The sequence below is a fragment of the Alligator mississippiensis genome, chromosome 4 (assembly GCF_030867095.1).
Source record: "Alligator mississippiensis isolate rAllMis1 chromosome 4, rAllMis1, whole genome shotgun sequence".
Classification (NCBI taxonomy): Eukaryota; Metazoa; Chordata; order Crocodylia; family Alligatoridae; genus Alligator; species Alligator mississippiensis.
In genome coordinates, this window is record NC_081827.1 from 79,828,373 (window position 1) to 79,850,878 (window position 22,506).

Consider the following 22,506-nt stretch of genomic DNA (forward strand, 5'->3'; position numbering starts at 1 on the left):
ATTTGAAAAGGTTTTTCCAAGGACCAGCATGAAGTATAGGTGGAAATTAGGCACCCGGGTGCATCTAAGTCAATGCTTCTGTCCTGAGAGCCTTTTAAGGGTGCCATGGGGGGGTAGGCAATATTAGTATTGTTAGGTATGCAAGCACCTGTACACGGTTCACAAGGTAAAATAGGGGATTTCAAATAAAATGTCAAAAACATTCTGACCCATAGTGATTTTAGAGTTCTTTGCAGTAGAAGAGTTGCTCTACTATTTTTCTGTGGTCAATGAATTAGTGACACCTAAGAGCTGGCATCTTCCAAGGGGTGCTGTAAGTCCAACAAGTGGTGCCTTGAGTCAAAAAAGGCCAAGAACCACTGATCTAGGTGTACCAACTAAATTGGGAGCTCAAACTGAGGTTCTAGTACAGATGTTTAGGGGAAAATGCAGTTCAAAATGAAAGTGCCTAATGAATTTTGTAGCTGCTGGCTCAAGGCCAATTTGAATTGCTCTTTGGAGCTTAGATTGCTAAGGCACCAATTGGAATCCTATCTTAAGTCTTTAATTAACATACAGTTCTGTGTATATGGATGAGTTTAAGATAACCTTTTCCCTGCCTTTTAGTTTCAAAGGACATGAATTGTGGAGAAGGATCCCCTCCACATAAATCTTGTATTTTCTTTTAGCCCAAGATCACAAAAGGAGAATGAGACAATAGAAGTAGTATCAAAGTCAGGAATGAGGTTTAGTTGAGAACTATATTTGTATTGCCTGATAATGCTTTCTTATTCATTCAATCTTACTTTCAAATCCTATATTACTGTAATAGTGTGTAGGGACTTATACCAGTTTTGACAGAGTTGAATTAAAACAGCTACATACCGTTTTAATCCACCAGTAAGGATTAGCAGGGGCTTCATGCTTTAATACTAATGAGCCTCATAGACATCAGGCTCTTAATTTCCTGAAAGAGGTACATATACACCAGTAGGGAATAAGTTGAAGGGCATTTGTAAGGAAGTCAAAACAATTTCCTTTTGTTTCCCTCTAGCCATATTGGCCACAGTATATCTTGGATGACTTGGAAAAAAATCAAGCCTTTTCTTCTCCATATATGGTTTTTATGATTATAGTACTGAATGCTTCCCCAGCATTTATGGAGTTGTTCTCACAGCATCCCTCTGAGAGAGGGAAGCACTGTTGCACTCTTTCTACACATGCTGTCACCCAGAGTAAATTAGCATACCTCCCACATGCTTGTGCTCCTAAGGAGACATCAAGATCCTTTGCTTGTACTGACACCATGCTAGACCACCTCCAGTCACTTTCTCACTTCCTCTGCATAGATGATAAACATGACTCTTGTTGTCTTCATTGCAGACCTGAATGAATAGCTATCCTACACAAATATTCGTTTGTAGACTTTAAAGCGACAAGGCTCCCAATAACTGAATAGTGATCCTGAGATGACCACATGCATGACTTATGCTAAATGAATTATTTTCAGCTCCTCACAGTAAATTTTTCTTGTGTCCTTTTTGAGGTCTTTGTCCAGTTGAATGCTCAAATGGTATAGCAATGTAAAAGATTTTTGCCACTCATCAGAAGAGTTAGCTATATCCTCAACAATCCCAGCTGGTAATACTGTAATAGCAAAGAACTAAACACATGTTCTGAATTCACATTAATGGCTCATGCTATCACAGGACTACCATAACAGTACCAGTGTTTAAAATAAAGAAATGAAATGTTTTAGCCATAGGTTTTTAATTAATAAATCCAATTCTGTATATTCATGAATTCATTAAATAATCCAGGTTATGTCCTTGCATAAAATTCTAACAATTGAGAGAGGCAGTAAAACATGTAATTGGCGGATTAAATAAAGTACAAAGTATTTCATACAGTTTTTAAATAAGAACTGTGTTATATTATTGTGACATTTATAAACTTATACAAATCTGTTCATAGTGAGCAAATGCATGCTAATATGTTTCTGAGTCTTTAATTACCATCTGTTTACATTCAAAATGATGTAAACAAGTGAAGTGTACAGTTAATCTAGCATGCTTCTGGACTGGTTTTTAATCCTATGAAATGTGGAATAAGAGATAGAACATTATCATTCCAAGGCAGGCAGAGCTGCATATGGGAAATTTTATAAGTGGCTGGAGTCCAGGTAAAATTGATAGATATAAATTGACAAGTCACCAGAAGACACTTAGAAAAGACCTTGAACATTTTGCCACTGCAGGCTTTGTCACTTTATTAATGTCATTTGTACTGGCATGTGGTTTAAGATCTGTCAAACTTTTCATTATAAATTTATTCTCAGATGTGATGTGTAATTTAGGGTAAAAATTTGCTCAAATTAGGGCAGTGAAGGTTTTTAAAAGCTGTTTCTGCCTTGAATGCAACTGCATTATATCTTTTTCACCCAGGGACAGCCAAATTCACCAATTCCCTGGCACTAAAATAATCCCTGGAAAGTGCCACGTTTCTTTATTCATTTGTGTGTGTACAGGAATCCCCAACAGGATAATGGGTTGGACAAAAGGAAAATGTAGTGATGAAGTAAAGGTGGTTGTGGAGGGCTAGTTAGCATTTATCCTTAAGATTTTTTCTTTGTCCTTATGTTTATTGGCTGTAGTCATACACATGAAATTTTGTACGTAGGCTCAAAAGAGCCTTTCTCATCAGAAGGGCTGAATATATTCACCTCCGTGTTTTACTCAGTTTCCACCCCTGTGATATTCCCCTAAATCCTTTGTTCCCCTAAGATTATGAGGGAATACCTCCTATAGCCACATGCATGTATGTTGGACCTTGAGTAACTGGGAGACAGTACTTAGCGCTGCTTTTTGCCCCACAGGAGCATGTACTTCCTCTTGGCAAGTTACTTTGTTTCATTCACACAAGACCAGAAGTAATTGTCTCTCTATCTTGTTAGAGCCTTGCTATAGAGAACATACCAGATCCAACTTCAGTCTAAGCAGGAAATAGAAGTAGAGCCAGGGCTGCAGAAAGACTGCTCAGCAAAGGGCAGGTTAGTCCAGTGGGCAAGTAGCCTTTTGTGCCCCAGAAAAACAAGTGACTATAGGGATTCTTAAACATTCTAATTAAAATGCGTGCTGTTTTCAAATACATTTTGTTAGTTTTTTTTTTAAATCTTGATCAAATTAACCTAATCTATCGTAATGCATAATAGATAACAAATCAGCCATAACCCAAATGATGGATGCCCAGCAAATGGCATTAGTATGACAGGCTGAGTACAGACATTCATTTGTACAGGGGGATGTTTTTGAGGGAGAGGGAGCAGTAAAGATGTTTAGGCTGCAGCTGCCCTGTCTCCCCTGTTCTTCATGTCTTTCCCCAGACCACGGTGATCTCGGTCTGTGACAGGCAAGGGGAGTGGTGCCTGCTCTACTCCACCCAGTCTCCAAAGGAAGTGGAGCAGCACTGAAGACTCCCTGCATGTGCCCTAGGCCAGACTCTGGAGAGCAGGGTGGAGGAGTATCCTCCACTCTGCTCCCAGTCTCTGGGAAAGGAGCAGAGGGAGCACTGGAGCAAAGCCTCTAGCCACTAAACATGGCACTATTCAGTTTAGGGAAGAGGCAGGGAGCAGCAGTGTCTGCTCCTCTCACCTCCTGAACCAGTCTGAGAAGGAAAAGGAGCAGCAAGGCATAGCCTCTAGGTCCTTCCTCAAGCAGGACTGTGCCTTACTGCTTTGGACCAGTCCAGGACTGGAGAGGAACAGTAGGGCAAAGCCCAGCACCCAGAGCAGCGGGATGGGGCAAAGGGAAGTCGACTGGGGACAGTGCCGCTCCCTGTGCTCAGCTTCTGGTGCCTGGGAACTGAGGAGAGGGAGCAGCAGAGCAAAGTCCCTGCCAGCATCTCAGTGTGAGAGGCAGGCAGTGAGAATGCCAGTGTGAGAGGCAGGCAGAGGGCTGCGTGGCTCCCTGCCACTCAGCTCCCAGTGCAGCAAATCTTCTCATACCAACCAGGGACTCCAGAAGCAGCAGGGGAGCAGCTGGTGGCTGTTCCTTCCCTCCCCTCCCAATCTACAGGAGGGATGGGAGCAGCTTCCCCCTGTGCCTTCTCAAGACTGGGGTGCCCCAGGAGGGTTAAGCCCAGGGGAAAGTGTACCGACATTCAGTCTCCTAGAAGAAATTCTTCCAGCAGGAGTCCCAGTCTTTGAGAAATGATGTGCTGCTTGGGAAAGAGCTGCAGCAGCAGGAAAAAACCCTAGCTCCAGGAAGTAATCCTGAGAAGGAGGTAAGTGTCTGGTGGACTTAATAGGGACTGATAAACCCCAACAGAATATGAATCCATATGACACCTGAGTGAAAACTTTCCTGTATTTCCTGTTAATAGCTTGTTAATAAAGGACATGTGTAGGTCAGTAGGATATAGTTGCTATTCGAAACATAGAAACGTGACTAGATTTACTTACAGCTGACCAAAGATATTAGGGCAACACCACACCTAGGCACAAGGAGACATGCAGGAATGCAACACTTCTGATACACTGTATTCAGTGAAAAAATATTATAATGAGCTTAACTTCATCTTGTTGCCACATTCAAGCATAAAGGACATTTTACACTACGTTTTTGTGCTGTGATGCACTGGAGATTCAATTAATTGAGTCTGCTGTACACGCAGGCTGACGTGCTCAGCGCTGAATCGCATGCAGTTGTATAAGTGGCGAAATGTGCGTCAGTGCAGAGAACATGGCAGCAGTGCACTTTTGAACTAAAAAACCTTTGATGTTTTAGCTCAAGAGAACACCAGTGCCATTTTCTTTGTGCTGATACGCATTTTCACTGTTTATATAAATGTACATGCTGCAGCACCAGGCACTTTTTAAAAGTGCCTGGCGCTGCAGCGCAAGCATGTGTACAAATGTCCTTATAAGCTATAATAAAACAGTAGCTTGCTATTCTACAGGCTACTGGTGTTTGTGATGGTGAATTTGTCATAGTCAAAATTTTTCACAAAGCACTAAAAGCCCTTCAAGAAACATCCAACTTAAATATATACAATGGAGGCATATTAGCAACTCCTTAGTTGAGATTACATTAAGCCTTCACATTTGATGGAGCCTCAAGAGTGTGTTTGTGTTTTGTTTACTTGTGTGTACAAGCACTGCAAAGTTTGCTTGTTTTTGTTTAAGCCCATAGTGCTCCTTCAAGACTGTCTTGCTTAACATTTTTCATTTTCAGTTCTGAACAATATAACATTAGTGATATTTTAAATTAATGGCACAGTAACTGCATACATGGAAACAATGTAACCCTAAAGCAAAGATATTTATCATCTTCTTAAATAATTTAAACAGCTCTGATGTTTGGCACATTGCATCTAAAGGAGGTCAGAAAAAAACCTATTCTTAACCCCCAGTGTAGCTTTTTTATACAACACATTTGTCTAGAGAGAGATGTTTATCAACATACAACCTGCTGTCTCTCATTAAAGTTATTTGATGTGCATTACTTCTCACTGATGTAACCCTTTACTGGGACAGAATATAGAATGGTACAAATTTCAGTCTCTACTTTAACCAAAGGTTGTTGCTTTTTATTACTTCTAACATTCTGTAAAGAGTTGTATGCCACTTCTTGTTAAGAGAATATTTATATTGTAAGAATTTTATCTATATTCTTTAGTATCATTAATTGGAGCCAGGCTCTAGATATAACAAAAGATACTCAGTATTCCCTGCACTTACAGTGAAATTTAAAGTTAATGCAACTTCATTGGAATTACTGTTTGCTTGAGTTTGATTTGGCATTTTTTTTTAATTCAGAGTGCTTCCTTTTTAAACAGAAGGACTTAAAGGTGACTACTGATGCTGTATGTAAAATGTATTGGTCATTCTGTTCAGTCTCATACACAAATGTCTAAAAAGTTATTGTCACCTTTTTTAATGCTTTTCAAAGAGCTGATGCATACATTTGGTATATATACCTTGTTAGTTTGTGTTTTATTTCAAACAACATCATGCTCTTAAAGAAACATGGCGGAAAAGCATACATATGCTCATTTCTTTCAACAGTTTCTATTTTGGTGAGGCAAACATCTAATAATAGCATTATCATATAACTGAAAAATGTTGAAATGTAAGTAACTGACAGATGAATCTCACTTTCGTGTTACTCACTATGAATTGTAGTGAAATCAGTGGATGAACTAAATATAATATATTAATATTACATTCTGGCCTGTTGACTACCATTTAAAATAAGGATAATACTTATCTATATGTAAGTGTGAATATAGATATATACTTTTGTGCGTATATGTATATATACATTTTTGTATATACAACATTTTGTATTCCAACTTTTTTATTATGCTTTATCATAATTTACAAAGTATGACTACCAAAAAGAAATATATACAGTAAAATCATCTCCTACTCTAAAGGCACAATGTACATGGGTGTTCTGGAAGATAGCTTTTCATATTTTAATGGCAACCAATTAATCTCATTAGCTAAATATATATTTAATACATTGGATTCAATCCTACATAAATTATCAACATACTGTTTTTTTCTATAACATGCCCTAGTAGCATGCATTTATATAACTATGTGGAAATTATGCTTCCTTTAAAATTAGTGCCCCAAAGAAAGAAATAGTGCAATTTCACTATGTAGAGATTCCTACAGTATTAAATACAGGCCATGTCTACACAAAAGCTTAATGCGCAGTAGTAATGAGCTATTGCACAGTAAGCATCAGTAGGCAACTATGCCACACTGTGCAGTAACGCTAGTTACTGTGCAGTCATTTAGTACTTGGTTATGCAAGCACTAAATGACAGCACAGTAACAATTGTGGGAACTTTCAAAGGCGCCTAAGGGAAATAGGACCCATCCCCATTATTGTCCTTTGAAAATCCTGGCATCACATTTGCAAAGCCAAATGCCTGTATATAGAAATAACAACATAGTAACATAGTGGTTAACCACATATAACCCCAATTGATTGTTTTAATATCCCTTGGCCCTTTGGGGTAACTTCAGGATGGAGTCTATATGTGTTCACATTACCGCTCAGCTCACTGTCTCTATGCTGAGCTGTATTCTGAAGGCCCTGTAGTTATATGTGTGTATTATTTTAATGTTAGGAAATGTTTGGGCACATTAGCTACATTACTTTCCATGTGGTGTTTTCACTAATTTCATAAGAGGGAAGATGTGTACATACCTCCATCTTTTGCAGTCTGACATACCTGTTTCTTGGCCTACTCTGTCCCTATACAGGGAAACTTGGAAGAATAAAGCAGATACGAAGAAAATCTTCTCCCCTGATTTTTACCTTGTATACAACACGCATTGAAGGCCTTTTATCTTGAGTGTTTCAGTGAATTTCGGTTTTGATTTGACTCAGCTAAAACCGTTCCAAAATTGCATAATTACAAAATTGTGAATCCACACAATATTTTGCATGAGGATTTTCACTTTCTATGCAAGGTATGTAGCTAAACCAGGTTATGCTGTTCATCAGGACATAGGTGTTAGGAAGGGTTACTGTATAGTACAAAGAACACTTCATAGGAAAATGGTTCTGTCTTGCAGATCTCCATAAATGCCTTAGGATATGGCATCATGGTATGTATATCCAAACATTCCCTGATTAGGTTATGTAGATACCAGTTCTTTTGCAAGTCTAGCAGCTTCAGAGTTGGACATGAAACTCTCTATTTTAATGGTCAGTTGTACATCTTTTTCTTCCTTTTTCTGATTAAAAAACTGGGAAATTCCATACAAAATGTTCCAATTGATATGTGTAAAGTTTTTAACACCTGAATGATTAAACAGTCAAGTGAAGAAGTACCTGATTTACAGCTGCACATACAACTGTACAACAGTTTAAAGTCCGTTCTACCAAGTTAGGGTAGGCTTTAATTACATGACAATATGCTTTTCTTCAAGCAGTATAAAGTACAGTTCTTTTCTGCAATCTATGGATAAAAATGTATAACCTTTTGTCTTCTTTTTTATTTTTAAATTATATTCTTTGTTGTTATGAGGTATATCTTCAAACAGCATTATTCTCACTTAGTCTTATCTGACCAAAGGGCCTCTTCCCTGTGCAGTTACTACAATTCTTTACCTAGTATCCTAGTATCGCTTCGAACTTATTCCCATTGAGGTCTTCTGTCTAGGCTTTATTTTTCCCCAATCAGATTCCAGTAATGATGGATTCTCTTTCATACGGCATAGCTATCCAATTTCATCTATAGGTTCCATGCAAGGCAAGGTTGGTCATGTTAATGAATTTTCAGATCCACTAGCTTACATCCAAAGAAAAAGCATACCCAAAATGTCTTCTTGAGAATTATCTGCCTGATGATTTTCTAATGGTTTTAACATGAACTTAAATCCTTTGATCCCATAAAGTTTTTTTTCCACACTTTCTAAAAATCAGATGAATATATATGCATTACTGAAAAAATGCACCTTTGCATAATGTTCAGCTGGTTCTGAAAAACTGAAAACAGGGCTTTTGAATAGAGTGGCCTTGTCAGGCTTAACCATAGAGTTGCTAATGGCAACACTGTAATTAAAGCATTAGCGTGGAATGCTGTCTGAGACAAAAATTAATAGAAGTCATTTTGGTTTCAGTCATTCAGGTTTTTTCCTTTAGTTACTTGAAGAAAACCCAAGTAGATCAAATACTGTTAAAAATGTGTTTTGTGTGTGGCCTGGCCAGCATGTTCTTGTGGTTTGCTTTGCTTGTTCTTCTCAGAATAATGAGTTCATGAACATGCCTTATGTTTTGTTTGTGGATGACTGCCACCTTCATTTTTAAGGAGAATGAGGATAGATTTTGCTATACACTAAGCTGTAACATTTTGAAAATAACAATCATCATGTATTGGTTTGCTAGCACCACTAGGCTAGGCACCTATCTGTAAAATATTGGTTTGTATGCCGGATTGTCATTTAAGAAGATGTGGTGCAGCAAAATAAATTTAATCAAAGTCAGTCAGTGGTGTGGTCTGCTGAGCACGTGGTGGTCCATGCTGGTTTTCTTCCTTTCCAGCTGCTAAATTACATCAGAAGAAACCATTTTCCTGACACTACTTTTTCATGTAAAGAATTGCTGTAGGTGTCACGCAGTTGTGAATAGGTGAGGGGGAGGAGGGTGGCTGACCACATGATTGTGACTGGGAAAGAAAGTATCCAGGATCTCTTTATTAAAATGAAAAAAGGAGGGAGGGGGAAATTATTTAAGATTGCTATTAATGTACCTCCTCCAGTCTTCCAACAATATCCATCTCATTGGTTTATTTGTCAGCTTCTCACATAACCCTTTCTACTGCTTTCTGGGTCTCTGACATGTGTAACCCCCACCCTGAGCTAATTTGTAATGCTGGTAGTTCATAAAGGTTTGTGCTGAACAAAGCAAAAGAAGACCTGACTGAAGCTGCTAGATATTAATACGACATCAAACAATAATTAATTGCATGATGCTGCATTATGTCCTGTTGCAACTTAAGGGAAAAAGAGAATGGGATCATGGTTTGGGTGCCGATTTTGGTGGATGAAACTTTCATTTGAAAATTGAGGATTTTATTCAGGGAAGTAAAATAAGAGGATAGAGCAGGGAATTTTAGATAAACAGAGGAAAGCTTTCCCTCAGCCCACCATAAGCAGCACTGCATACATAAATATCTCCCTGGCAACAGCTGTTCCTGCAAAGTGGTGGATTATTACATAATGGTGTTGAAAGATTAAGGGGAAATTAAAAGAGAAAATCATGATCTGTGGCTTTCTTTTTGCCCTTTATCCAGTGGAGGGCTGCAAAATCTACATGTATATAATTAGAGAGGAGGGACTCAAGGTCCATGTGTACTATACTGAACATTACATAAAATATGAAGCCATTTGAATATATCCCAAACTAAAATGTCTGAATGTGTGTGTCTGCCTGCGGAGGAGTTTGAGATGACTTAAAACATGTAGGCTGAGATTTTCTGTAGCCACTTTCCCATGGAATTTGGCTTCTGATGGCTGTGAAAATCTCTTATCTTAAAGTTCAGGTACCAAAAATGGGAGGAAGGTATAAAACTTGTTAATTAAAGAGATTTTGTGAAGTTTATGTTAAATTGTGTAAGGAGTTATATGTGTGTGTTAATGCTGTGTATCTGCATAAGACAGTGTCAAATTTTACTCTCATCTGAAAAAAATATTTTTTACAGTTTTACCTAAAATAGAGAAATAATGCAGATTACATACAGTAAAAAACATCCTTATCCCATTATGATTTCAGAAGAGAAGGAAGATGAATTTCAGTTACTGCGCAGTAAATGCGCATGTGTAGACACACCCACTCTGGACAAGATCCTGCTTAGTCTTATAAAACATAAGTATCATGCCTCCAAAGGGTGGCTTCAGAGGTTTAGGTACTCTGGCCGTGTCTACATGAGCGGCAGACTGTACAGTTGTTACTGCACAGTCATTTAGTACTTGCTTATGCATAAATGACTGTGCAGTAACCAGCATTACTGGGCAGTACCATCGGGTGCACATTTTTTTTTTCCAATGCTACTGCACAGTGAGTTATTGCGCAATAGCTTGTTGTTACTGCACAGTAGCATCGCTGCAGTTAGTACCCGGCAATGCCACTGTGTGGTAGCAACACGCTACTGTACAGTAGCTCGTTGCTCCTGCGCAGTAGCATCTTGTGTAGATGCACCCTGCATGTACTTTAGGTACTTAGGAGGTATGCAGATACTCAGGAGGTATAGGTAAGTGCCTTCAGTGAACAAGTCAGATAACCTGGAGGTGCCACAAACTAGCCAATAATAAAAGCTAAGCACAGTGTCCATCCCTCTATATAGTTAGGCATTTGGCTCCATTCATACAGGATACAGAATGTCTACTCTGACTTCTAAGGGTAGTTGCCTGATTGGTGATGGTTATATCTGCCTGTTACCTAATAGGTCAAAGCACTTCCCCAGGAAGTAGGAGAAGACACTACATTTTTTAGCTTAACGCTTTTGTTATGAAAAATGTTTAGGGTCAAGGAGCCTTGGGAGATTGGGTTTATGTTTAAGTAAAATGTAGGAATTTCCCCTGTCCCAGTGTGGATTGCAGTACAGCTTAGGCAGAAACAAGCACCTGGGTGATCAAATTCAATCACTTCTGAGTCTACTGTAGATGCCTAAAGAACTTTGCAGTCCAAAAAGGAGGTGTGAATGAATTTAAGCATCTAACATGTTTTAGGGCTTTTTGAACTGGCCTATGTTGATCAGTCGTTGAGATTTGGAAACAAATTCCATTGAAGTCCCACTGAGGTTCCTATGGAACTAATCTGTATTTGGTCCTTAAAATCACAGAAAGTTCCTGAAAATTGTAGCTATCCCTTAGAGTACACAGCATGGGAGCATAAAAAAACTTTTCTTTCCAAGACTTGTGTCTGTTCAGGGGTCAGACATCATAAGCCTGGAGATCCTGCTTGTCTACCTGTCTCTGCTGCCAGTTTTGGCCATTTCGTCTGCTATCGCAACCAAATCAGAATGAACTAACCTAAAAGGAGACTGTGCATCATCACATTGTCCGCTGGTGCTGCCATCATGGTGGTATTAGCTTGGAAGAGCACAGGGTATATTATAGCTAAATCAGTGAAGAGATTCTGGCCAAAATTCAGTTTTCCTATATTTCTTGCAGCTTACTTGGGAGTGTCCAAAACTCAAACTGCAAAAATTGAAGACTTTAAGAAGAAATAGGGGCAATAGCATGTTCTCTGTTTTAGTGATTTTATTCATGTTATAACACCCAATTATATTAGAAATCCTATATTCACATAATACTGGGTGCATCTACACATGCTCTTAGCATGCAACAATAAACTCCGGTCACATGAGTACCTAATTCATGTATGCTTAACTATGGGTATAGTACTAGAGTCTGTGGAGCATGGTATCTGAGAATTTGGGGCAAAGCAACTAGATGCTCCAGTTGCCAGAAACACATTGTGTTTCAAAGACCGATCTAGTATAATCAGGATTTTCAATCGCTTCCCTCCTGTAAAATTGTCCAATAGAGTTTTATCCTTTTCATATCCTCTGTTGTGGAATCTCTTTGACTACTATTCAGGTCATAAATTCAGACTTTCTTTTTTGCTGACCTGTTTTATTGAATTGGATCACTTTCCATTGTTTTAATGGTATAGTCTGGAACATTTTCTAATGTGCTACATAGTAGCATGGCAGATTTTGGGAGAAACAGTGAGCAAGGAGAGAGAGAGGTGAGGCATTAGGGCCCAAGCCAAGCAGAGCTGGATCTGACAGTGGCAGGGAGAAAGAGAGGTAAATGATGTTTGGTTTTAAAATGATTCAGTTAAACATTTACAAATTTGGTTGGTTTCCACTGAATGGTTCATGTTGGAAACATGATTCAAAAGGGAAGCTGAATTTTCTTGGCTTTTTTTTCAAAAAGAATGTATTATTATTATTCAGAGCGACTTTTTATCTCAAAATTTCCTTTTTGTAAATCCCTGACTAAACATGAAACATTTTGTTTGCATTTAGTTTTGGGTCTAAGGCAAACTTTTATTCCATCTATAATTTTTTTTGGGGGGGGAAGGAGGTGAGGAGGGGATGACAGCTGCAAACCCAAAATACCAATTATTTGCAGAGTTCTATTTAGAAGTTCTAATGGCAGAAAAGTCAGTGCATTCACGGGTGTCAGTAGAGCTACACGAGGGCTTACAGCTGTAGTCGAGAGTTAACTTTCTTTGAGGAACGCGTGGGCGTTTCACTGTAGAATGAGCCAGCAATCCTGTCAACCCCAAGCATTCCAACATTAAGTTTGAATTTCAAAAGTTAGGAGTTTAGTCTACAACTGATTACATTTTTTAAAAGAAATTAATACAGTTTTATCCTTGTTCAGAATGATGCAGATGTATATAGTGTGATCTTTAAATATGATACACCCCTCACATTACCTCCCTCCTGAAGTCAAACTCAAATTACTACAGATTGTGGTCGCCACAAGCAAATGCAGGTCTGGCTCTACCATGAAGCTGTTCCCCGAGTCCGTCACTCCAGCGGTCTACTGGCTCCCTGCTGGAGAGCAGTCCCATCTTGCCCTGCCAGGTTCCATCAGTCCCATTCCTTCCCAGAAGGACTTGCGCAGTGAGGTCCTGCAGTCTCAGTTTCATTACCACTGCCTTACAGGCTCTTGCAGCCATCAGCTCACACCTCCTACGCTCCCAGCAAGCTCCATCAGCAGCACCACTCAGAGGGAGGGTTTCCTTTCCTTTGGGCCCTCATTACTTTCATATGTTATGGGCAAACCTGGAGGCAGTTCTTGTTCTGGTTGCTGCAACTTCTCTAAAGCTCTGGCCTGCTCAGAATACAGAGTTTGTACAGAAGGAGGCTCTAACTGCTACTGCAACACAATCGGTACAGTAACCTCTGATGACCAAAAAGGGAAACTTCACGTTGCTCAGGCAAAATTAATGAAGTGTCTGTTTTTTTGCACCAAAAGCAGCCCAAAAGTGTAGAACTTCCTATAGTGTGAATGTTACTAACATTGCATCAGGACACCTGGGGAAGTAGAGGAAAACTGCAGGGATACTTACAGTTGGAGAAAAATAGATACAGATTTTTTTTTAATCCATTTCACAGATGAGCCACAGAGAAATTAAGTAGCTTCTTCAGGAGCTGGCAGTGAGTAATTGGCCAAATATGGAATAAAACCCCGGAGTCTTGGCACCTCGCTCTGTTACTGTGCACACTATATGCCCTCCTTTTAGTTGACTCCTTTATAAGCCCTTTAGTATTTCTTCACAGGATTAATGTGAAAGGCTTGTTGTAAAAAATGGGAATATCACCTGCACTTCAGTGTATGGTGCTCATTTAAGAATGGTTTCGGCCTCCTGAATAATTAATATATCTGAATATTTCATGTTAGTATGAAATGCTAAAGTTAACTGTAGAACAAGTAATTGAGACCAGAAAAAAATGCTGCTTTGAAGATTAGTTTAAACCTTAGAAAAGTAGTAATTTGGAAACAAAACTCAGAGTTCATTTTACAGTATCAGTACAGTTCAATTTCACTTTTAATTAGGAAAAAATAATTTATTTTTGGAAATTGGCTGGACTAAGTAATAGAAAAGGCTTTAATTGTCATTTTTTTTCCTGTTGCAGCTCCCAGACAGCCGTATAATGGATTACTATGAAAAATACAAGCCTAGAATGAATGAGCTGGAAGCATTTAATATGGTAAAAAAAAAAAAATCAAAGGATTAAAAACATTACTTTGTATATGTGTACAAATCTAGAATAGAGCCCTATTAAATTTTACATGGGGGTGGACCGTTGTATGATGTGATGTGCTGCCTACAAAAAAAACCTCACATTTTGAGCATATCCTATTCCAGAACTATATTAGGTGTCAGTAAAATAATAAAGCAAACACATGGAAGAGTCCTTTTCAAAGGGGATTTATTGTGAAGAAAGAAATATCAGAATCTCTTTGAACCCAGATTGGTCTCCATGCACTTATTTAATAAAAATACATTTTATTAAAGTTCATTATTTCCCATTTTAAAAGCTTTGTGCCTCCTGTATGAGTTGCTTGTTGACTAATGCCTCAGGCCAACCAAATAACATAGTTTCCTTGGTCTTTCACAGGCTTTTGATCTTAACTAGATTGACTTTTCTGAAGATGTTCAATGGATGGGGAAGAATTGGGAAGTTATCAGTTGTGCAACTCATTTATGAGGAAATTATTCTTATTCTAAGAAATTATTTCTGGGGAAATGAGTAGCCATTTAATAATCTATTGGCTACCTTTCTAGAGGTATAATATTGTCTAATCTTTCTTTCAGTTGAAAGTTGTTCTGGCTCCCTGTATAGAAGTGTTGATACTCCTGGATCGTCTTTCTTACCTCAAAGAGCAAGTATGTTTACATTATAATTTATTAATCCTAAAGGCTGTATTAGTCAACTGGGATTGTGTTAGCCAAATTATTCACTGAGCAACAGACTCCCTATTGCAGAATTATTATTCTCATCATATTTACAAGTTTTAAGTATTCATTCCATCTCTATCTAAACATATGCCCAACAGATGTTTTTATTTTCAGCAACACTGCAACTGTAAAGTTTATGTTTTTTTAATTGTATGGTAATTACTAGTCAGCAGACAGTAAAAAAAAATACTACTAATCTTATTTCTATACTATGCACTGAGAAATTTAGTCATTAAAACAAGTACTGAAAGTGCTACAGAAACATTTCCCTATATACATATTATAGTTTTCAAGTAGTAATAATGGATAGCCTCATCTAGTGTTCATTGATTTCAGAGTGAGCATTTCCACATACTTCATTGGACTTTGGATTAGGTAAATAATGTACATGGGTTATTTTTATACCTACCTAATACATAAAATGAAATCAGCTTTTTCCAAGAAAATAACCAAATGACAGGCATGTAAGTAACATAGCAGATCTGAAGAGACCAAATTTAAACCTGGTATACAGAAAGAAGGTCCCGCTACATTAACTTTAATTTGAATTTCACCCTCCTAATCTAAGAACTTGGTTGATTAACTCAGAAGTAACAATCACACTTAGGCTGCAGTAGTAAAACACTTTCTACACAAAAGTAATTTGTTAGAAAGAAATGGTGGTGTCTTTTCAGTTCCTATTATAGGCTATGGTCAAAATAAATTTTTCATAATAAACACGTTCATCTGAACAGCTCTGTTTTTCCACTATAAACCTTTCATTTTAACAGCTCTATTTTATCATAAGTAAATCTTTGCTTTATTCTCTTCCACAGAGCACTTGGAACAAATGAGTTGTAATAAATGTTTGCTTTTGTTCTAACTGGTATTTTTACAGAGAGAGGCAATTTTGAAATATTTAAATAATGATGTATTTTTCCCCAAATGCCAACTAGCAATAGATCACATGGAGATCTGTCTGATTTCCAAAACAGGAGATCAGACCTGCTGCATTTAACACTGATTTACTTATTCTAAATGTAATATTTAATCTGGCATGAGGAGACTCCAAATCTGTGCTTTTTCTAGAGAAGAAAAAAAAAAACAAATGATGGAAGCCATATGAAATGGTAGGGCTATATCCAATGTGCCTTGTTCATATGGGTAGTAGTACTCATGTGAATAAAATGAGAAGGATTTGTCCCTTTACATTTATGCTTATAATTATAAAATAAGGGATCTGTGTCCAGAAAGGGTGGTAGACTCTCACATGAGAACATCTAAGAAATAATTTAATGACTATGAGCAACAGATTGTTTTATTTTTCATGCCAATTTTTGTCAGTTCACAACAAAGGTGCCAGCAAGTTTAGCAGTGAGTAACTGCTTTTCCTGCTTTGCATAAAAGTTACGTTTTCTTTTTTTGCATTTTATGCTTTAAAATGTGGATTAATTCCCATATTTTAGCTTTTAAGTCAAACACATTTTAATGTGCTTTAATCATATATCATTTTACAGGACAACATTGCCTGGTCTGGACTGGTGAAGCTATTTGATCCTGTGAAATCCCCCAGATGCTATGCAGTTATTGCTCTGAAGAAACAGCAGTGATTTAAAGCTGAAGCAAATTGTAGATAGGTTTAAAGCTGCCAACTTGATATCATTACTACCTTTTAACCTCACTTTTATCATTTTAAGTTATTATCCAAGTCCCAGGGTACTGTGTATTCCACAATTGTTTTGTTTTTACCTGAAAAAATAAAGCATTGAATAAATATATGAATTATTTGGAAATATATCAACCACAAAGCTGCATCAAAGACATTTTAAATGTCACTATTACTTTAGCAAGGTAAAGTTAAGAATTAATTTTCACAGAAAAAAAATAGGGATATATATCCTACAATTAAATTTCTTTTAGCAAAATTGACTTTAGTGTTTTATCCTTTTTTTGTTGTTATTATGGGTCAGATGTACGGGGCAATGTAATTTTCTTGTGTGTTAATCAAATTGTAGTGTAGTTTAGAGTTGACTTCACTAGCTCAGGTACTAGAAGTAGTCAGGCACAATAGCATGAAACTTTTTTTAGCAGGACAGATTTGCCCACCTGAAGACCTGTGCTGTCAAAGCTAGATTGCTTCTGATATGCAAGCTAGCAGGTATTTCTGCACTACACCATAGTCCGTGTTGTAGACATACCTCACATCTGAAACCCAAACTTCAATTAAATCAATATGGGTTTTGCCAAAAATGTGGCAGAATTTAATATAATGCTCTTACGTCTTGCATGAAATGAATGATAATTCGGTAAATCTGTGCTAAAATGGAAGATGTACAATCCTTATTTTTCTTTGTTAATTGTAGAATTTTCCAGATTAGTTACCATAGTAACTTGTATGTTATGCTTTCTTGCTAGCCAATTAACTAGGGGCCTACCAAAATCATGGTAGAACTCTGCATTTTTGACAGGTGCCCTGAGGAAAAAAAACAACTTACCAAATGGGGCATCACACTTTGCCTATGAAAATGGCTGTCAGCCCTGCAGTCTGCCCACCAAATTGGCCAGCAGCCACCAAGCTTGGTAGATCCTTAGGTATAACATAAAAAAGATAAAAAAGAAGATATTAAATCAGTAGCTTACAATACTTTCTTCTAATTTAAGTTCCTTGACATTTTGGAACCATTGATATAGTATGCATTAATAGGGACAGATTGTTATTATCAGAGTATGTTTTTAACACTCTTTTCATAGTTGTTAGGGACTGTAAGGGACCTTACAGATCCCTGGGTCCAGGCCCCCTGCACTTGGGCAGGAAAAACCACTGGGGTCAGATGGGCATCAAGACACTTTTTAAAGATCGCCAGGGTGGGTGACTACCAGGTCTAGGGGGAGCCTGTTCCAAACCCTCAGTACTCGACTTACAAAGTTTTTCCTCATGTTTGTGTGTGTTGCTGATGCAAGATGGCCCAAGTTCCAGGCCAGACAAAATTACACTTCACTGTATAGTCTGCATGATCCTCCCAATTAAGAGTACTATATAAATGTAATGTCTAAGGTTCAGTTTTAAAAGCCTGAAGACCAGGATCTTCCATCACTTGGCTCCTCCACTAGCATAGGTTAAGAATATCATCTGAAATACCAGTTGTTTGGTCCAACTAAGCTAAAAGCTTGCTCAGGACTCTGTTGCCTTTGCACTTTCCTGTTCCTTATGCTCAAAAAAGAGCAAAGTGGTTTAGAAGAGTCCTGAAGGGCAGGTGGGAACAATAACAGTGTTTTGCAGTGCTCTAATGCACTGCTCTGCTGGGAGTACCTTCAGCCCCTGGTTTGCCTGCAGCTCTGCAGGAGGGTCACATGCAGTGAGCTCTGTTGGCTTAGCTCCAACAAAGAAATTTTGGAAGTGTAATTTTCAGCTGACCTGTCAGGGGTCAGGTATGATCCCTTTGTTTCATCAGCATAGAGTGAAGACCACGATCTGGTCTTAAATGTGGCATTTTAAATTATGACCAGGTGAATTGAAACTACCCTGATCTTCTAGGCAATTTGTTGATACTACTGGCTCCATGTGTGGGAATTTACCTGTTGATGTATTTATCTCACTGGGTTGCCTCCTTAAGAATGCAGATGGTCTGTGAAAGTTAAATAAGTGCGAGAGGTTCTAGTTGAAGTCTTAAGTGTCTTTATTAGAATTTTCCAGTGTATGACAGCATCAGAGTTGCCATTCATAAAACATCCAATATAAACATAAAAATATTACCAATATATATAAAACAAAACAAATGTACAGCAAAGAATGTAATAGAAAATGAGGATTGGAGATGGACTGAAAAAGAATTGGGACTAAAAGGGTACTAATTTTCACTAACAGCACCAAATACAGCAACAGTGAGTGTATTTGCTAGGGTTAAACGTAAGTAACTTCTGTTTTGGTATGCAAACATTGTCTTAATTTGTTAATTAGGCATATATTCCCAAACCCAGTCAGTCAAAGGAAAATAAGAGGTCTCCTCCTAGCAAAATGTTTCTGTTTTGTACTATACATTTGGAAGCAATGTAGAGCGGATATGGTAAGACTTCTGATTTTTAACATATGACTCTCAGTCTGGATGTGATCTCCATTAGATTGAGGGATCCAGGGTGAGCATTTGCTTGCTCCCAAAAGTTCCAGTCCTCAGGGCAGCTGACCACCTGCAGTTCTCATAGAAGTTAATGGGAGTTGCAGATGCTCTGAACCTCTCAGAAGTGAGACCAGAAAGACAAACTGGAGCATTCCCCACAAGAGATTGTATGGAGAACGTTAAGCAGACTAATGAATTGGTTGTTTCCCTCTCCATAGGGGAGAGAGAAACTTTTCTTCACTTTCCTGTAGCTGGCAGTAAACAGCCAATGGTGTATATCCAGCTCATTGATGTAATTCCACAAAATAAGTGTGCTGTAAGTTACTATGTTGCACCAATATGCAATGACAAGTCCCATGCAACATCATGATGTTTTCTCATGATGAATACATTAGTTTAGCAGACTGTCAGAATACAATTATTTTGGTGCTGCGCGTGACTCATTTTAATGAGATCGCGTACTAAAAAAAAGTCAAATACGATGCCCAAATAATAAAACCACAGATATTCAGTGCCTTATATTCAAAACCAATGCTCAAAACACCTCAGTTAAATTAATAAATATGAGACTCAACAAGTTCTTCCTGGCTCAGTGTGAAAAGTCAAAACTGAACAATGAATATAAAAGGTATAGCTATTTTTGTACATGACTGTTGTGTAATTCTATATAAATTCCACAAATAGCTACTCATATTTCAAAACATTGTAAAATAATAGGCATCAAGTCTAGAATTAGTTTAACTGTCACGCCCTTTCCGCCCCCACCCCCCATAGATGTAAAAAAATGGTTGGCTGCTCTGTCAACTTCGATTTTCAGAGATCATGTACTATAGTCTGGAGAAAAGGACAGAAGCAATATGCTTCTTAGAATTAATAACTCTCTATCAACGGGTTTGTATCTTTAGTTTGCATTCAGCAAGGTCAGCTAAAGACTGCCATCAGTGTAGTTTTTAAGCTTCAAATACCGGCATGTCCAAGAAGGAAAAATGCCATGGCTACTGCCATGAGATAAACAGTATCTTAAATAGGATCAAGTTTAAAAAAAAATCTATTACTGCAAATTCTGTACGCCATCCAAAAATATACAGAGCATCACAGCCCAACCACCTCTGCATCTTATTTGTAACAGTGAGTTCTAGCTCTGTGGTGTCTATGAGCTTCCTCATGACCAGGGATCCTGGTTTTCTCAGTTTAAAAATGGCAACATCTCTGATTAGAGGAGAAAACAAAAAGCAAAATCTCTGCCTTGAAAAACCCAAATCTGCATTTTTCCATTATTAAAATGAAATGCTATTTTATATATAGGTATCAGTTGAACACAATGTTTTATTGATATATTTACAATTTTAAAGCAGTTTACAAGCCAACCAGTGCCTCAATCACTATAATAAAATAATTCTAAATGTATATCAATTTTGACATTTAACTTTGGGTTTTTTATCATGAAAAATCTGAACTGCCCATGCCCCCTTTGCTCACCAAGACACAGGTCCAACTGTGGCTGTCCCGCCAACTGCTTTGTGATGCTGAGCAGCCCTGACACATAGCCCTGCCCATGCAAGTGCCCCTCACTACCAAGTCACCTCCCCTCACCCCTGCTGGTGCCCTTCACTCCCCCACATCAGCCCCCTGACCCTGCCAGTGCCCCTCACTCCCAAGCCTCAGCCTCCCCAGCCCCACTGGTGCCCCTCACTCCACACCCCCAACCCCTGCTGGTCCCCCAGCCTCAGCCCTGCCCAAGTCCCCTCTTCACTATGGGGGCCTCAATTCCCATCCCCCAGACCTACCTGTGGGGAGCTGCAGGGAGCAGCTCTCCAAGCTGCCTGGCTGTCACTTGTATGTGTGTGCATGCACATGAATGTGGTGCCCCATGCCTGATCACCCTTCTCCCGCTCCCTCTAGCCCCTGGCAGGCTAGAACTCTGCCAGCCTACAAAGGAAAACCTGCCATTTCCCACGTTTTCTCCTTAAAAAGAGAAAATCCGGGTTTTTCTTCTTAAAATGAGAAAATCCAGGTTTTACCATGTTTTTCCATGGCGAATGGAAAACTCGGATCCCTGCTCGTGACACATCACCTCAAAAACTAAACAATGTAGCAATGTTATAGATTTAGTTTCTAGATATTTTTAGGTCTATTTTTTTATTGTCTGCTCTATTGAGAGCCATCATTTCCCTGTCCCAGCTAATGACTAGGTTTTTGACAGGAGGGTGCTTTTCACCCACCTCTTGACACAGCCAAAATAGTGAGCTGAAAGCTCTGTCTGTCTTGGAAAGTGTTGATGGTCATTTCTGATGGACATCCAGAATCTGTTTTGTGGGGGAGCCATAGTTTCTATCTGTGTTTCAAGTTTCAGGTCCACTACATTTTGCTTCTACTTCAAAGCCCAGCTCTTTACTTTGCAGGATGCTGTTTGCGTGCCCCTTGCCTAACAACAATCTATGACTATTCTATCAAATCACAGAAGGCAACAGTAATAGAAGTCCCATTCATTCAACAGCACCAGTGAGCTGAGATTTTTTTCCTTGAAACTAGTACCATTGATATGGAAGCACAGACACTGACTTCCCTCTGGGAGCTGTCCCAGGATTCCTAAAACCAACCCAGAAAATTACTATTTGCTTTGCTCTTAGTCCCAACATTGCTCCATCCTCAGACTGTATCCAACCCACAGACTGGAACGGGTCAACATTTTTGTGGTAGTTCTGGCACTACCCACCCTACTTTCTTGGAACAGGAAGTTTCACTGTCGTGTTGAAAGGCTTCTGACAGCCATAACTAAACCGTTCTCTTCCTCTTTTGTCAACTTCTTTTCCTGCTTTTCAGCAGCATGGGCTAGATTCACTTTAGTCCAATGCATCCTAGAGACAGACTGCATCTACACGAGACACTAACTGTGCAGTGTTTACTGAAACTACTATGCAGTAGTATTGCATCACAGTTTCTATCACGTGCCACTACTGTGCAGTTGTGTCAGGATACTGTGCAGTCAGCATCTTGTGTACACATGGCCACAGTCATTGAGGGTACCGCTATACAATCCCTGCCCCTTTATCCCCTCCTCTTCAGAGACCCTCTTCACAAAGACTTTATGAGGAGAAAGAATATAACTCTGACTCCATTTTGCAGGCATAAAGGAAGCTCTACAGGTGTTCTTGATTCTCAGCTCAGCTTTGTGCAGAATAAATTTTAGCAATGTATATAGCTACTTTCCAGTCAATGCCCAGCTGTTGCTAACTTCTTTAAAGCTATATGCCCCCTGCTATCTTTTTTTTCCATTGCTATGTGGCCTATTGGTTTCTATCTTAACAGCACCTTTGATTTAACTCTTGGAGGTCAAGATGTGTGGTGTGTGTGTGTAAAAGGTATAAAATTTGTATACAACTCCACCTTCACAGGAGAAATTTTGGACACTAGGTCTCCCAAGG

The 22,506-nt window shown here is 38.6% G+C and overlaps 1 protein-coding gene across 3 annotated transcripts in view; it reads left to right on the top strand.

Moving 5' to 3' along the window:
- The window catches only part of METTL25 (methyltransferase like 25), a 121,115-nt gene extending 104,220 nt beyond the window's left edge, over positions 1 to 16,895 (top strand). For all 3 annotated transcript variants that reach the window (XM_059726135.1, XM_019494164.2, XM_019494161.2), the window contains 3 exons: positions 14,161 to 14,235; positions 14,844 to 14,915; positions 16,484 to 16,895. In XM_059726135.1, the coding sequence (XP_059582118.1) occupies positions 14,161 to 14,235; positions 14,844 to 14,915; positions 16,484 to 16,576 (240 nt within the window). In that variant the 3' untranslated portion in view covers positions 16,577 to 16,895. The remainder of the gene's footprint in view (positions 1 to 14,160; positions 14,236 to 14,843; positions 14,916 to 16,483) is intronic.
- Positions 16,896 to 22,506: the final 5,611 nt, after the last annotated feature.